The sequence below is a fragment of the Scyliorhinus torazame genome, chromosome 9 (assembly GCF_047496885.1).
Source record: "Scyliorhinus torazame isolate Kashiwa2021f chromosome 9, sScyTor2.1, whole genome shotgun sequence".
Classification (NCBI taxonomy): Eukaryota; Metazoa; Chordata; class Chondrichthyes; order Carcharhiniformes; family Scyliorhinidae; genus Scyliorhinus; species Scyliorhinus torazame.
The window spans coordinates 260,014,589-260,028,567 of record NC_092715.1 but is presented as its reverse complement, the minus strand read 5'-3'; the positions used below and the strand labels follow the sequence as shown (position 1 = coordinate 260,028,567).

General features: G+C 41.0%; 1 protein-coding gene across 1 annotated transcript in view; it reads right to left on the bottom strand.

The window, feature by feature from the left end:
• The window catches only part of LOC140429836 (structural maintenance of chromosomes protein 2-like), a 55,918-nt gene that overhangs the window by 30,058 nt on the left and 11,881 nt on the right, over positions 1–13,979 (bottom strand). Inside the window, exons 6-14 of the mRNA XM_072517317.1 lie at positions 13,809–13,853; positions 11,595–11,828; positions 11,004–11,153; positions 10,274–10,507; positions 9,144–9,303; positions 7,555–7,672; positions 5,277–5,415; positions 5,025–5,144; positions 3,674–3,878 (exon numbers count right to left, since the gene is read on the bottom strand). Coding sequence (XP_072373418.1) covers positions 3,674–3,878; positions 5,025–5,144; positions 5,277–5,415; positions 7,555–7,672; positions 9,144–9,303; positions 10,274–10,507; positions 11,004–11,153; positions 11,595–11,828; positions 13,809–13,853 — 1,405 coding nt within the window. The remainder of the gene's footprint in view (positions 1–3,673; positions 3,879–5,024; positions 5,145–5,276; positions 5,416–7,554; positions 7,673–9,143; positions 9,304–10,273; positions 10,508–11,003; positions 11,154–11,594; positions 11,829–13,808; positions 13,854–13,979) is intronic.

Here is a 13,979-nt window from a genome sequence, read left to right as displayed (position 1 = left end):
AAACACCATTCAGAGATCTTACACAAGAGAACAAAAGAGCAATGTGTAAAAGCACATTCTGGTCCACCGTAATCTACAAACTTCAACACAATGGAAATAGAGTAACCTCCATTTTATCGAAACAAATAATGAAGTATCCGGATAATGTGCACATTTGACCAAACTATCAGATTTTTGCTTGCGATACCATTCTACTGCACTGACACTAGTGGTTGCAAAAAGGGCATTCTTTGTCTTGGGAGATTTTTTGGTGTTTTTCTTTTGTCACAGCACATGAAGAGCTAAATACTTATTCCGGGCCTAATTGATTCTCAACAGCTCAAGAAAGGGAGGTTGACAAGCATCTGTATATTATAATCTCTGCGATTGCTGGGTAGTGTGTCTGAAAATATTTCTGCAGACAGGTATCAATTGGATTATTTATAGATGAAAAGGGCAGTTGGTGGGAGGGTACAGCCATTCAGCTCAACAACAAGTGTGCTGCAAAATCTTAATGTGATTTGCAGCTGCAGTTGTGCGGACAAGCATTTAGGATCTGGTGAATGACTGATCATAAGACCATAAGACTTAGGCCACTCGGCCCATCATGTCTGCTCCGCCATTCGATCATGGCTGATATTTTTCCATAAACCCTGATCCCCTTATTAATCAAGAACCTATTGATCTGTCATCTACCAGTGTTGAGATACATCAAAAACAAAGTTTATTTTGGTGCATTTGCAGAAGAGGATCTTGGGACAGTGCATCGGTGGCCATCTTATTCCAAGTCAAACGGAGATTCACGTTAGCGAGCCACCATATAAAAGTACTTATTAGAGGTTCAGTTCTGTGCCTCTCAGAAAAAGCTCTTTTGTTATTCCAACAACTGGGTGGCATGGTGGCGCAGTGGTTAGCACTGCTGCCTACGCTGCTGAGGACCCGGGTTCGATTCTGGCCCTGGGTCACTGTCCGTGTGGAGTTTGCATATTCTTCCTGTGTCTGCGTGGCTCTCACCCCCACAACACAAAAGATGAGCAGGGTAGGTGGATTGGCCACGCTAAATTGCCCCCAAATGGAAAAAAATAATTGGAGACACTACATTTATTTTTATAAAGTTATTCCAACAACATTATGGTTACCATAAATTAATTTGCATTTGAAACTATTGACGGTTCAATAACTCGGACTAGAAACATATAGCTTAAGCTGACAGAATAGTTAATCTAACTACCAAAGAAAATTACATTGGGGTTAGTAAGAATACAGAGATGAGGGTTAAACTGCTTGCCCCACCCCCCGCGATTCATTAATGGGATATGGACATCGCTGGCATGGCCATTTATTGCCCATCCCTAATTGCCCATGAACTGAATGCCATTTAAGAGCCCAGGGGCAACGGTGGCTGAAAAAGTTGTAAGGCGGCACAGGGAGGAGAAATGTCCAAGTTTGGGAAAAAAAAACGGCCGTGAAAAAGGGCGTTAATGAATGTCCGCTGGTGAGTGGAAAAGTCAGCGCGGGAATTGTAAGGAAAGCGGCGGCGGGAGCACCAGGGGAGGCCGCATTGCTCACAGCAGAAGAAATGACCACGGTGATGGTAATGGAACTTGAAAAACAGTTCACAAAGCACATGGAAGCGATGAAGGAGGAGATGGGAGCGGTATTGAAAGTGCTGGTGGAGGAGGAAGAGTAATAACTGTGTGTTTCCGTAGGTACAGCGTGAAGGAGAAGGTCCTGTGCTGGGCAAAGCAGAAGCGGGTCGTGCAGTAGGCTGGAGCTGGTATACGCATATACCAGGACTTTACGGTGGAGCTGGCGAGGAGGCGGACGGCCTTCAGCCGGGTGAAGAAGGCACTGTACATCAGCAAGGTGCAGTGCAGCATAGTGTATCCAGCTAAGTGGAGGGTGACCTACAAATCCAAGGACTTTTATTTTGGGATGGCGGAAGCGTTTGCGAAGGCAGAAGGACTGTGGCAGAATTGAGAAATGGGGCTGAGAGCGGGTCTTGTACCGATGTAGCCTCATGTAATTTTATTTTTTGACTGCGTGTTGGTGTATGTACTAAATGAGTCGACTTTGGACAAGGAAAGAGTTGGGACTTTCATTTGCAATGATGGTTTTTTGGGGCTTGGGTGTGTATGCGGGGTTGTGTGCTAAAGGGGATTTCTTGGTTTTCCAGGGACCGGGCAAGGGGGAAGGAGACCCCGGTGGGGGCCTGCACGCTGGCTGGTTTAAGCCGGCCAGTGAACGGGAGTGAGGTGGGGGGGGGGGGGGGGGGGGGGGGGGGGGGGGGTAGAACAGGTTTTGATGAGTCTAGCCGGGGTGAAAAGTTGGGGGAAGGAACAGAGGCTGGGGGGAGGAGTTTACCAGAGGAAGTGGAAGGGAGGAGGAGTCTGGGAAGGGGGGTCTACAATTCATGGGTGTCATTAATGGTACTATTTTGGGGATTGGATGGCTTTGAATATTAGGGGGGGTGTGGACGTGGACAATGTATGTTAATGGTGACCATAGGCGATTCCTGATTCCTTTTTCTTCTTTTTTTCTCCTTGGGAGGGTTTGTTTTATTTGATGCTTCTTTTGTCATGCGGGCCGTTGTTTGGGGGGTTGGTGGGAGGATGGGATCGTTGTTGTTAATAAGGGGATTGACATAGTTTTTACCGTTTACTGTTTGTTGGTGGGCTGAAAATTTTGAAGAAAATGTGAAAATGGAGAATAAAGTCAAAAGTGAACGAGGTGGGATTTTCCGACATTAGACCAGGGTTTAATGAATTCAAATTTCACCATTTGCCATTGTGGGATTTGAACCTGGGTCTCTAGAGTATTAACCCTTGGCTAACTAGTTCAGTGACAATACCTCTATGCCACTGCATAACAACATTAATGCGGAGTGGTTAACGGCACATTGACCCTCTGTTCTTTACAATCGGCACTTGAGTGGTCTGCAAATGCTGAACAAAAGGCAAACATCTAGCCCCAAAAAACTAACACTTTAGAGGCGAGTATAAAGCTGAAAAAGGGAAAAAAGCCATTTCTTGCATCCATTCAGATACAGTGCACAGCAGTGCAAAATGGTTTTGAGTTTTAATAATAATAATAATCTTTATTGTTACAAGTAGGCTTACATTAACCCTGCAATGAAGTTACTGTGAAAATCCCCTAGTCGCCACATTCCAGCGTACGTTCGGGTACACCGAGGGAGAATTCAGAATGCCCAATTCACCTAACAGCACATCTTTCGGGACTTGTGGGAGGAGACCGGAGCACCCGGAGGAAACCCACGCAGACACAGGGAGAATGCACAGCCAGTGACCCAAGCCAGGAATCGAACCAGAGACCCGGCAATGTGAAGCAACCGTGCTAACCACTGTGCTACCATGCCACCCTTAAGCAATAGCTCTTGATTAAACTTGACTAAAGGAAACTTTCAGTCATTTAGTACTGGTTTGAGCATTATCTTGACCAACATAACATTATATTATCCTCATTTTAATTAGTATCCGACTTTCATTACAATCATGTTTTATCACTTTATGAAACCAGAAGTTTTGTTTGTTTGATCTTGCAGAGTGTACCAAAGCGAGACACTTTTAGTAAGGTTCCAAGATATGTTTTCTCACCCACATCATAAAAACGGCAAAAAACACAAGTAAAATAAAAGTATATGAGCAATCTGTCCCAAAGTGAGAAGCACTCTAACCTCCACTTAACGTTCCCTGTGGGTCAAATGTATCTCCACCAAGAGTAACGGTCTTGGTCATTATCCGAGGATCAAAGGTCACCTTCTTGGCATTATCCAAGCAGTCACACACGAACACAGACCCAAAAACATACTCCATTGCCTTCTTTACTTCATTCTCATATCCAACCAGGGACAAGGCCATGTGCACATTGTCTGCACCCACCTAAAATAAAGAAACCAAAAAGAAATGAATTACATTCAGCTGTACAACAACTGCACTTTAGATCATGAATATAGATTTATAATCTACAGCATAATGTGCTTATCTAGCTTTTCTTAAATGCATTTATGCAATTCGCCCCTACGCCTTGTTGTAGCTCAGTCCACAACCGTACCACTCTCTGGGTAAAGAAGTGTTTTCTGAATTCTCTATTGGATATATTACTGATTATCTTATATTTATATACTTACAGCTTCACACTCCCCCACAAGTGGAACCATTTTCTCTACATCTAATTTATCATAATCAAACATATCCCAAAAGAGCAAGAAAAGTGTCTTAGACCGACTGGATTTTTCCTTTCAAAAAGACATTTTTCTCCAAAATGTGTATATACCACAAGCAGTAAAAACAGCCAACGGATGCTTTCTGGCAAGGCATGGCCCTATTCATTTACAATAATATACCAGAGTGGAGAGTATTGCAAGGTGAACACAAAGTTAGTTTCATCACTGGAATCACACAGCACAGGTGGTGGTTATTCGGCCCATCATGTCCGTGCTAGCTATTTGAAAGAGTTTCCCAATTGTCCCATTCCCTTCCTCTTTTCCCTTAGTCCTGCAACTTTTTCCCTTCCATGTACGTGTACAATTTTCTTCTGAAAGTTGTTACTGAATCTGCTTCCACTACTTTATCATATAGTGCAATCGCAATCATAACTCTGTGGATAAACATTTCTACTCCTTTCCCCTCTGATTTATCCAAGAGCGAGCAAACAAACTATGAAAATTCATAAAACTACGAACTATCATACACAAAGTGTACCAGTCACAATTGACTGACACATTATTGCTAGTGCAAAAAAAAAGTGCGCGCTGCCTGGAACCATTTAAACAATACTTGCCTGACATCAACTATTACAATACTTACTGCTCCACATATCCAAGTGCATCAAACAAATCCGACCAAGATGATCACAGCAGTTACAATTAATCCGTCATACAGAATAGCTTTAAACTCAAACAGGCCTAAAAGATCATTTAAACATGTACCTGTACACATTTTTATTTTGCAAAAGCACACTCAGGCAAAAGTACATGCAAAAATCATTAAGCTCATAGTCCAAACATCTCAACATCCTGAGCTTACCAGGTTTTTGGCAGTCTTAACAATATTTTCATTAATGCATTTAGCAGAAATTTTGTTGAGTGGTATGATGGTGCATCTTCGTTTCAGCTCTCCTTTTTCTAAAAGCTTCTTGCCAGTCATCTAAACAAAGAAATTTTGGAGGAAAATTAGTCACTGGAGATCGAGGTGTGGAGATATGACAGCAGTCTTAGTTGAATTGACTCCAGAAACAGTGGCGTCCATCAAAATGTATTATCTGTGCTCATCACTTACCTCCGTGTCCACCACAACATTGTACAGACGGCCTCCAGCAACCACTTCCAACGCTGTCGCTGTTGCGATATCTTTCACAGAGAGAAGTGTGACAACAAGACCTTTCACACGATTAGAGTCCCAATTTTTTTCAGGATCCCTAAAAGTAAGTATTCCAGAATTTTGCTTTCAATTAGATTTAAAAAGTCTTCAACAATAGATAGCAAGGCATTTAAAATGCCTGTACATCAGAATGAGGACGAGTAAGCCATTTGGCCTATTGAACCTGCTCCGCCATTCAATGTGATCATGGATCAGCTGACTATGGCCTCAACTCCACTTTCCTGTCTGTCCCCATTAACTTTTGACTCCTTTGTCGATCAAACATCAATCTAAATATATTCAATGACCCAAGCCTTCCCTGCTTTCTGGGTAAGAGAATTCCACAGACTCTCAATCCTAAAGAGAAAAATAAATTTTCCTTAGCTCAATCTTAAATGCTTGGCCCTAATTTTTCTCTTGTTCTAGACTCCCCCCACATGGGGAAACATCCTCCCAGCATCAGCCTAGTCAAGTCCCTTCAGAATTTTTATTTATTTTGATACGATCACCTCACACTTCCATGGGTTTAAGCCCATTCGGTTTAATCTTTCTTCACAAGATAATCGCTTCATGCCAGGAGTCCTGGGAGTGAACCTTCTCTGAACTGCTTCCAATGAAATTATATCTTTTCTTAAGGAGACCAAAACTGCACACACTCAGCCAAAGGTGGTTTAACAAAGCCCCTGCACAGTTGCAGCAACACTTATACCCAATTCCTTTTGCAATAAACCCCAATATTCCCTTTGCCTTCCTGATCACTTGCTGTAATCGGTGTAATGTTTTGTAGATCACGTCTAACAGGACACTCAGATCCCTCTACACCATATAGTTCAACAGTCTTTCACCATTCAAATAAGATACAGGCACAGTGTCTTAAATCTGGCTATCCAAAAACCGTCAACATCCGGAAAACTGACATATTTAAGCTGCCTTGCATAAATTTAACAAGTAAAAAGAATGACTGGCTTGCTTGTCTAGACGCTGTCTCGGCAGAAAGGTGCATCGTTTAGATAGGAGCTTTGCATGTCTGTCTTTTCCCATGCTCCAAATGACCCATGGCCAGACTGGGCCCAAATCGAAAACCAGCAAGATCTGAAATCCGACATGAACTCCGTTTCTATGGTTGCTGGTTTTGAGACACTACCTGTTTTTCCTGGCAAAGTGGACAAGCTCACATTTTTCCCCACAGTATAACCCACCTTCCAAATTCTTAAATTATCTAAATCCCCCTGCAGGCTCTATACCCTCTTCACAACTCACTTTCCTGCCGATCTTTGTGTCATCAGCAAATCTTGCAACCATATAAATCGATCCTTTCACCAAAAACTAATCAGTTCTTCCTTAGGCCAAGCTTTACTGAAATCTGTGTATTCGTATTTGATGCATATTGTTTACAAACAGAAAGAGACTAACAGCGGCAAAACATTACAAATGGCACCTTCAGTGGCACAATTGAGCACATAATTTATGTACATAATCGAGTACATATAAAGCAGGGCTAGTTTAGCTCAGTGGGCTAGATAGCTGGTCTGTAATGCAGTACGAGGCCAGCAGTGCGGGTTCTCTCTTATGACCCTCTTATGGACTGACCTCATTAACACTACACCCTGTATGCTTCATCCGATGCCAGTGCTTATGTAGTTACATTGTATATGTTGTGTTGCCCTAATATGTATTTTCTTTTATTCCCTTTTCTTCCCATGTACTTAATGATCTGTTGAGCTGCTCGCAGAAAAATACTTTTCACTGTACCTCGGTACACGTGACAATAAACAAATCCAATCCAATCCAATTCCCGTACCAGCTGGGAATTCTGAATTCTCGTGTACACGGACAGGCGCCGGAATGTGGCGACTAGGGGCTTTTCACAGTAACTTAATTGCAGTGTTAATGTAAGCCTACTTGTGACAATAAAGATTTTTATAATTTCTACTGTATTTTAGAAAGATGTTAAATGAGCTGCAGAATCAAATCCTGATATGTGAAGAATGGAAAGTCAAACAAATCCACCAACTGATTTTAAAAAGTGTTAGAATATAGATTGTTGCAATGTTTGGCAATTAAAAATGCCAAAATTAGCAATGCGCACCTACTTCTGAAGTTCACCAATATATTTAAGGTGATTTTTAAAAAAGGTTCATGCCAAAGTGAGTGACTTTGTTAAAAGTTATTTCAAGTTGGGAAAGATCAAACTTACTTGTATTCAAAATTCAAACTAGGGAACTTGGCCAACAAGGCTTCATAAGACTCTCTCAGTTTATTCACAGTTCGTGACAATTCTCGACGCTGGTCCAAAAGCTTCTCCTCTTTGCCATCTTTAGGAGAAGAAAAAAAAAAAATGTTAAAACACACTATAGTGCTGAATAATAAGATTCTAATTCTTCTGTTTACATATTATTGACCACACAAATAGTTTTCGGGTTTATTAGAAATCACAAAACACAGCTAAAGGGAGGCTTGCCAATTGGAATCTACAGATATATTTTAAATACTGCCAATATGACCACTTATTAGCAGATAGGTGACTATCTTTGACATCAATGCAACATTTGACAGAGTATGGCATCAAGGAACGCTAGAAAAATTGGATTCAATGGGAATAAGGGTGAAAACCCTCTGCTAGTTGGAGTCATACCTGGCACAAAAGAAGATGGTTCTGGTTGCGGGAGGTCAATGACATTAGCCAGGAGCTCATGATTGTAGTGTCCTAGGCACAACCATCTTCAGCTGTTTCATCAATGATCTTCCTTCCATCATAAGGTCAGAAGTGGGGATGCTCGCTGATGACTGCATAATTTTCAGTAACATTCGTGACTCCTCAGATACTGAAGCTGTCCATGTCCAAATGCAGCAAGGCCTGGACAATATCCAGGCTTGGCCTGACAAGTGGCAAGTAACTTTCATGCCACACGAGTGCCAGGCAATGACCATCTCCAACAAAAGTGGATCTAACCACCACCCTTGACATTCAATGGCATTACCATCACTGAATCCCCCACAATCAACGTCCTGGCGGTTACCATTGATCAGAAACTGAACTGGACTAGTCATATAAATATTGTGGCTACTAAAGCAGGTCAAAGGCTAGGAAACCTGTGGCAAGTAACTCATCTCCTGACTCCCCAAAGCCTGTTCGCCATCTACAAGGCACGTCAGAAGTGTTATGGAATATTCTCCACTTGCCTGGCTCCAACAACACTCCAGAAGCTCCACACCATCCAGGACAAAACAGCCCGTTTGATTGCTCCCCCTTACACAAACATTCAATACACAAACATTCACTCTCCCTATCACCAATAAGCAGTGGCAAGTATGTACACCATCTACAAGATACACTGCAGGAACATACCAAGGTTCCTTAGGCATATTTTCCAAACCCATGCCTACTACCATTTAGAAGGACAAGAGTAACAGATACCTGGGAACCCCAACACCTAGAAGTTCCCCGCCTAGCCACTCACTATCCCACCTTGGAAATATATTGCGGTTCCTTTTACATTTACTGGGTCAAATTCCCTCCCTAATAGTATTGTGGTTGTACCTACATCTCAGGGGCTGTAGTGGTTTAAGAAGACGGTTCATCATCACCTTCTCAAGGGCAAATGGGCAATAAATACTGGTCTAGCCAGCAATATCTATTTAACAGGACAAGATTAAATTGAATTTTGAAACAAATTGAAAAGTCATTACAAAACAAAATGAGAGTAGCACAAATAATATTTATCTGTGTCAGGATCAATTTGTCAAAATTGATACAGTACGATCACATTCAAAAATGGTACAAACCTTCATAATTCAGTTTCTGCATTTCTGATTCTAGCTTTTCTCTGTTCTTTTTAACAGCTTCAAAAGCATCTTGGTTTTTCTTGTAACCACCGTCCACCTTTTTCACTTCGGTCTGCTTGGTTTTCAATTCCTGCTGGGCATGTTTCAATTTCATCTGAGCCTACGTCAGAACAGTAGAACATCAAAACAAATTGGTAATATTTGTGCTGAGAAAAAAAGTTAACATGGTTTGGCAATAACTATAATGGTTACATATATGACTTATAAGTATAGATTGACATCTCTCCTGTACTTTAATCAGACCAAGAAATTTTATAAACAAAACTAAAATGCCACATGTTAGCAGAGTGATTAGCATTATGGCTCCACAGCGCCAGGTTCTATTCCCGGCTTGGGTCACTATCTGTGGAGTCTGCACGTTCTCCGTGTCTGCGTGGGTTTCCTCCGGCTTCCTTCCACAAGTCCTGAAAGACGGGCTATTAGGTAATTTCGACATTCTGAATTCTCTCAGTGTACCCGAACAGGCGCCGGAATGTGGCGACTAGGGGATGTTCACAGTAACTTTGTTGCAGTGTTACTGCAAGTCTACATGTGACAATAAAGATTATTATTATAAAATAAACATCTCAAAATAGCTTTCATTATGGACTATGGCCAAGCAAACCTTTGAAAAATTGAACCCCTAGATAGCCAGCAGTTTCTGGAAATGATGGGCTTCTTCTGCCCCCGTTTTAAATCTCAGCATCAATAACTTGATACTAAAACATTGCGATAGAGAAAGAGGATTTGAAAACAAGAATCAGAATTTTAAAATCAAAATATTACCTAAATATTCTATTTTAATGTGTATTTTAAATTTAAAAACCATATCAGTGTCATTTTCATTGCCATATTCAATGTTAGCAAATGCCACTTTTAACAAATCAGGAGGTTGAACATCAGTTTTGTCTCAGTAGAGCAAGTGTAATACAGTTTTCAGACTGACGTTCTGCAGCATGGTACAGAGGAAGAAACAAACTTAAACATTTGCATTTAAAGGATTACATTTATATGTATCATTTATTGTAGCACCAGTAGCAACCTTCGCTTCAAGCTATAAGCAGTCTCAAAACATATCACGAGTTACAAACCTGCTTGGCTTCTGTTTCGGCTTTGCTGATGTCATTCTTGCAAGCCATCATCTGTCCAGCAAGAGTAGCTGCCTCTCCATCCTCATTACTGGAGAGACCAGCAGAAACTGCATTGAAGTGCTGCTGAGCAGCTTCCAGAGTCTTGTCATCTTTCTGACTAGTCTCCTGTAGAGAGTTCAGTTCGTCAGAGATAGTCTTCACTTCCTTTTCCTTGGCTGCAAGAGCATTACCATCCTTAATAAAAGAGACAGATGCCAATTGATCAAGGTGCAAATAATTGTGCAAGAGTTGACACTTTACATTTGTGCGTGATGCTTTTGCAGTGATATAGATTAGATGTTCATGGCATAAGAGCCAGCAGACATAGAATTGAAAACTTGACTGCTACCGAGAGTTTAACAAATTACAACATTTTTAATTTGATTAAAATATCAATTCAATCGCTCAATCCAGTGACCCACAGAAAACCCAACTTGCAAACTTTACAGATTGTGAAATGCTGCCTTCAACAGGCATTCAAACTCTCAAAACAGAGTGGCTTTGAACAAAGCACTAAATTAGGAAATGCACTTTGAAAAAAGAAATTTACCAGTATACCTCAAGACTACGGAAAGGTGCCAAGGGGGTGGCAGAGAGCAAAGTGTAAAAACATATATCTACATAAAATCAAGGGCAGTTTTAAAAGGGCTACTCCATCAACCACCAGGATTTATTTTAACGATTACCTCACCTCCTCCATACTTTTGACGAGCGTTTTCCGTTTTTTTTCTTCAGCTTTGAGGCTGTCTTTCTTAGAATCATATGTACTTTGCACTTTGGCATCCATACGGTGGGCATTAGCAACTGCCTGCTCCAGGGACTGAAGCACTCCGCCAACTTTCTGCAAGACAACAAATCCTTACTACGGGCTATGCAAATGAAACAGAGAATCGGTGTAAACCTCTCTGTCACTCTCTATTGAAAAAAGTGAAGAACAGGAGCAACATTTTACATGCGTTTGATTAGCCAATGAAAGTAATTAGAGAAAAGACTGTAATCTAGATGTAGGGAGAGGCGAATCAACTCCTTGCAACTGGGAGCATCCAACTGTGTCCAAATTTAATGCTTCCTGCTTAGCCAGTAATCCAAAAAAAACAAATCAATACCTAGTTTTTACATCAGTTCGACATCACTTGGATCTTCTTTTGAAGTGCAATTTTCAACAGGAACTGGCCAACTGCACAAGCAAAATGTAGGTGCCATCTATCATCGGGACAAACACTTTGCAGAACATTAGCCGATCATAATGACAGCATAACAATGCTTTGCGACTAGTGTGTACCTCGTCTCGGATTTTCTCCAACTCAGACACTTCTTTGCTGATTGCCTTCACTTTCTTTTCACAGTCTGCATTGGTTTCTTGGAGTTGGGTGATGTTGTCTTGCATCTTCTTCAGATCTTCAGCAGAGCGCAACTTGGTGTCCTCGGCGCAAACAAACTGATATGCCACATACAGACGGGTAAGATGCTCGATCTCACGGGTTATCTTCTGGAATTCCAAGTATGAGGATCTTTCCTACCAGTAACAAGATATGAACAATCAGAATGGGGTACTTTAATCAGATGGTTAAGAATCAAATAACCTGTTATGGGTGGCAAATTCTGGAATTAAAATATTAATTCAAATGACTTACATCAGTGACCTACAGAAATGCAGATTTGTAAACTTTACCACACGCTCACAGATCTTAAAATTTGTTTAAAATTACAGTTCAATGCAAACCTCCCCTGTCCATACCCTAACTTGCAATAAGTCCCATTCATCCATAGGTCCTCTGCTATATTGACTCTCCCCAGTTTTAAAACTCGTACCCCCAAATCCTTCGTGGCCTCACTTCTCCCTATCTCTGTAAAATCTTCCAGCTCTACAACCCTCAGAGATCTCTGCGCTTGTCCAATTCTGGCATTTTGAGCATCTATATTTTCATCACTCCACTAGTGCTGACCATGCCTCTGCTGCCCAGACTCTACCCTCCAGAATTCCCTTTCAGCTTCTTCTTCTCTCTGCTCCTTTAAAACACTCCCTCCAAGTTTATCTCTTTGACAAAACATTTGGCCACCAGTCATAATATCTGGTTCTGTGGCTTGGTGTCAAACATTCATTGATAATCGTTCCCGTGAAAAGCCCTGGGACATTTATATAAATTTTGTTTTATAATGAAGATTAGCTCTCAGGAGTTTAACAGTTTCTAAAAAAAAAAAATCAAGACTCTAAAGTCCAGCATTTCAATCCAGTCAGGCATGAATAACCGTCTAATTTAGTGGCGCCTCTGTAAACAATCTCCACAGGACTTTCTCCCATCAACCTTCTCCAATAAAAACAGAAAATGCTGGGTAAACTCAGTAGGTCTGGCAGCATCTATGCAGAGAAACAGAGTTAATGTTTCGAATCCAAATGATCCTTCTACAGAACTGAAGCAAGCATTAATATTCTCTCCTCTTTGGAGTACAGTTGCAGAGACTCTGGTTGTCTTCCGTGTCTTCTAGAATCTTCCTCAAGGGTTTAACATTCACAAGAAAGCCTTGACAACCAGTGTCAGCATACTAAACAACACCGACCATCACAGCAGAATTCAGTCCAGTCCTCGTACAACTTTCACAGACACGGATTTCCAGGAAGAGCAACAGCCGTGACCATTAACCTAGGAGTGCCTCAACCCAACTGCAGTAACCTCACCCCCATCAGACTCAAATTTGGGTAAATGAGCGTGAACATGATCTTTCTTCCATGTACTGCTCAACTAATACTGGGCAAATTAATTAAGGTTATAATGCAAAGAAAGGCATCAACAAATTATAAAAAAAGTAATTAAAATTCAAAGTGTTAAGAAAATGGACGATGCAGACTTGAGGTGTGAAGGCAGCATCTGCAGCATTTGGGATGATATTTTACGTTTCTAGACCCCCATTGTGATATGCTCAGCTATAGTTTAAAAAAAATATTTTTAAGATTACTTTCTTCCCCCATTTTCTATAACAATAAACGCAACAAATAACAGAAGAATTGATGCAAAACTGGTACAGACAGAACAAGAGTTTTGCCTGCATAAATAGAAGCAAAACCTGACAGATCAGATTCAGAACAGGTCTGCTGAGGAACGAGAGACTCCAGCTTAAATGCCGGATCAATCCAACAATTAGATATCACAGTGAGTGGGGAAACGAGAACAAGAGGGTAATAAGGAGACAACTCTGAACATGTCTCCCAGCCTACAAATGCCTCTATCTCTCCAGGTATTGAATGCTCAGCGATAGTTGACTACAGGCTGCCTCAGTGAGGAATTCTACAGGAAGGAAAGCAGAACAGCATCCTAATGGGAAAAATAACATTAGAAAAGCAGATTTTCCATTCCTGATTGAATGAAATGGAAAGTAAATAGGATTTGAGAGTCCCGGGGTCCTTCAGGTACTTGGTTAAATTCAGAGATTATATACTAACTGTCAAAAAGACAGATTATTACCTTCTTTTCCAATAGGGAAGCCATTAATTACATACCTCCTTCAGTTTCTGAAGTGTTGGAGTAATTTCCTCTTCAAGAATCTAAAATATAATAAAGTCCAGCAAAAACAAAGTTAGAAGATTAAACAGAAGTGCTTTTACCTTGTTTCACAAATTAATATACATAAAATTGAGTTGTTGCAACATCAAGAATATTGTACTGGCTTC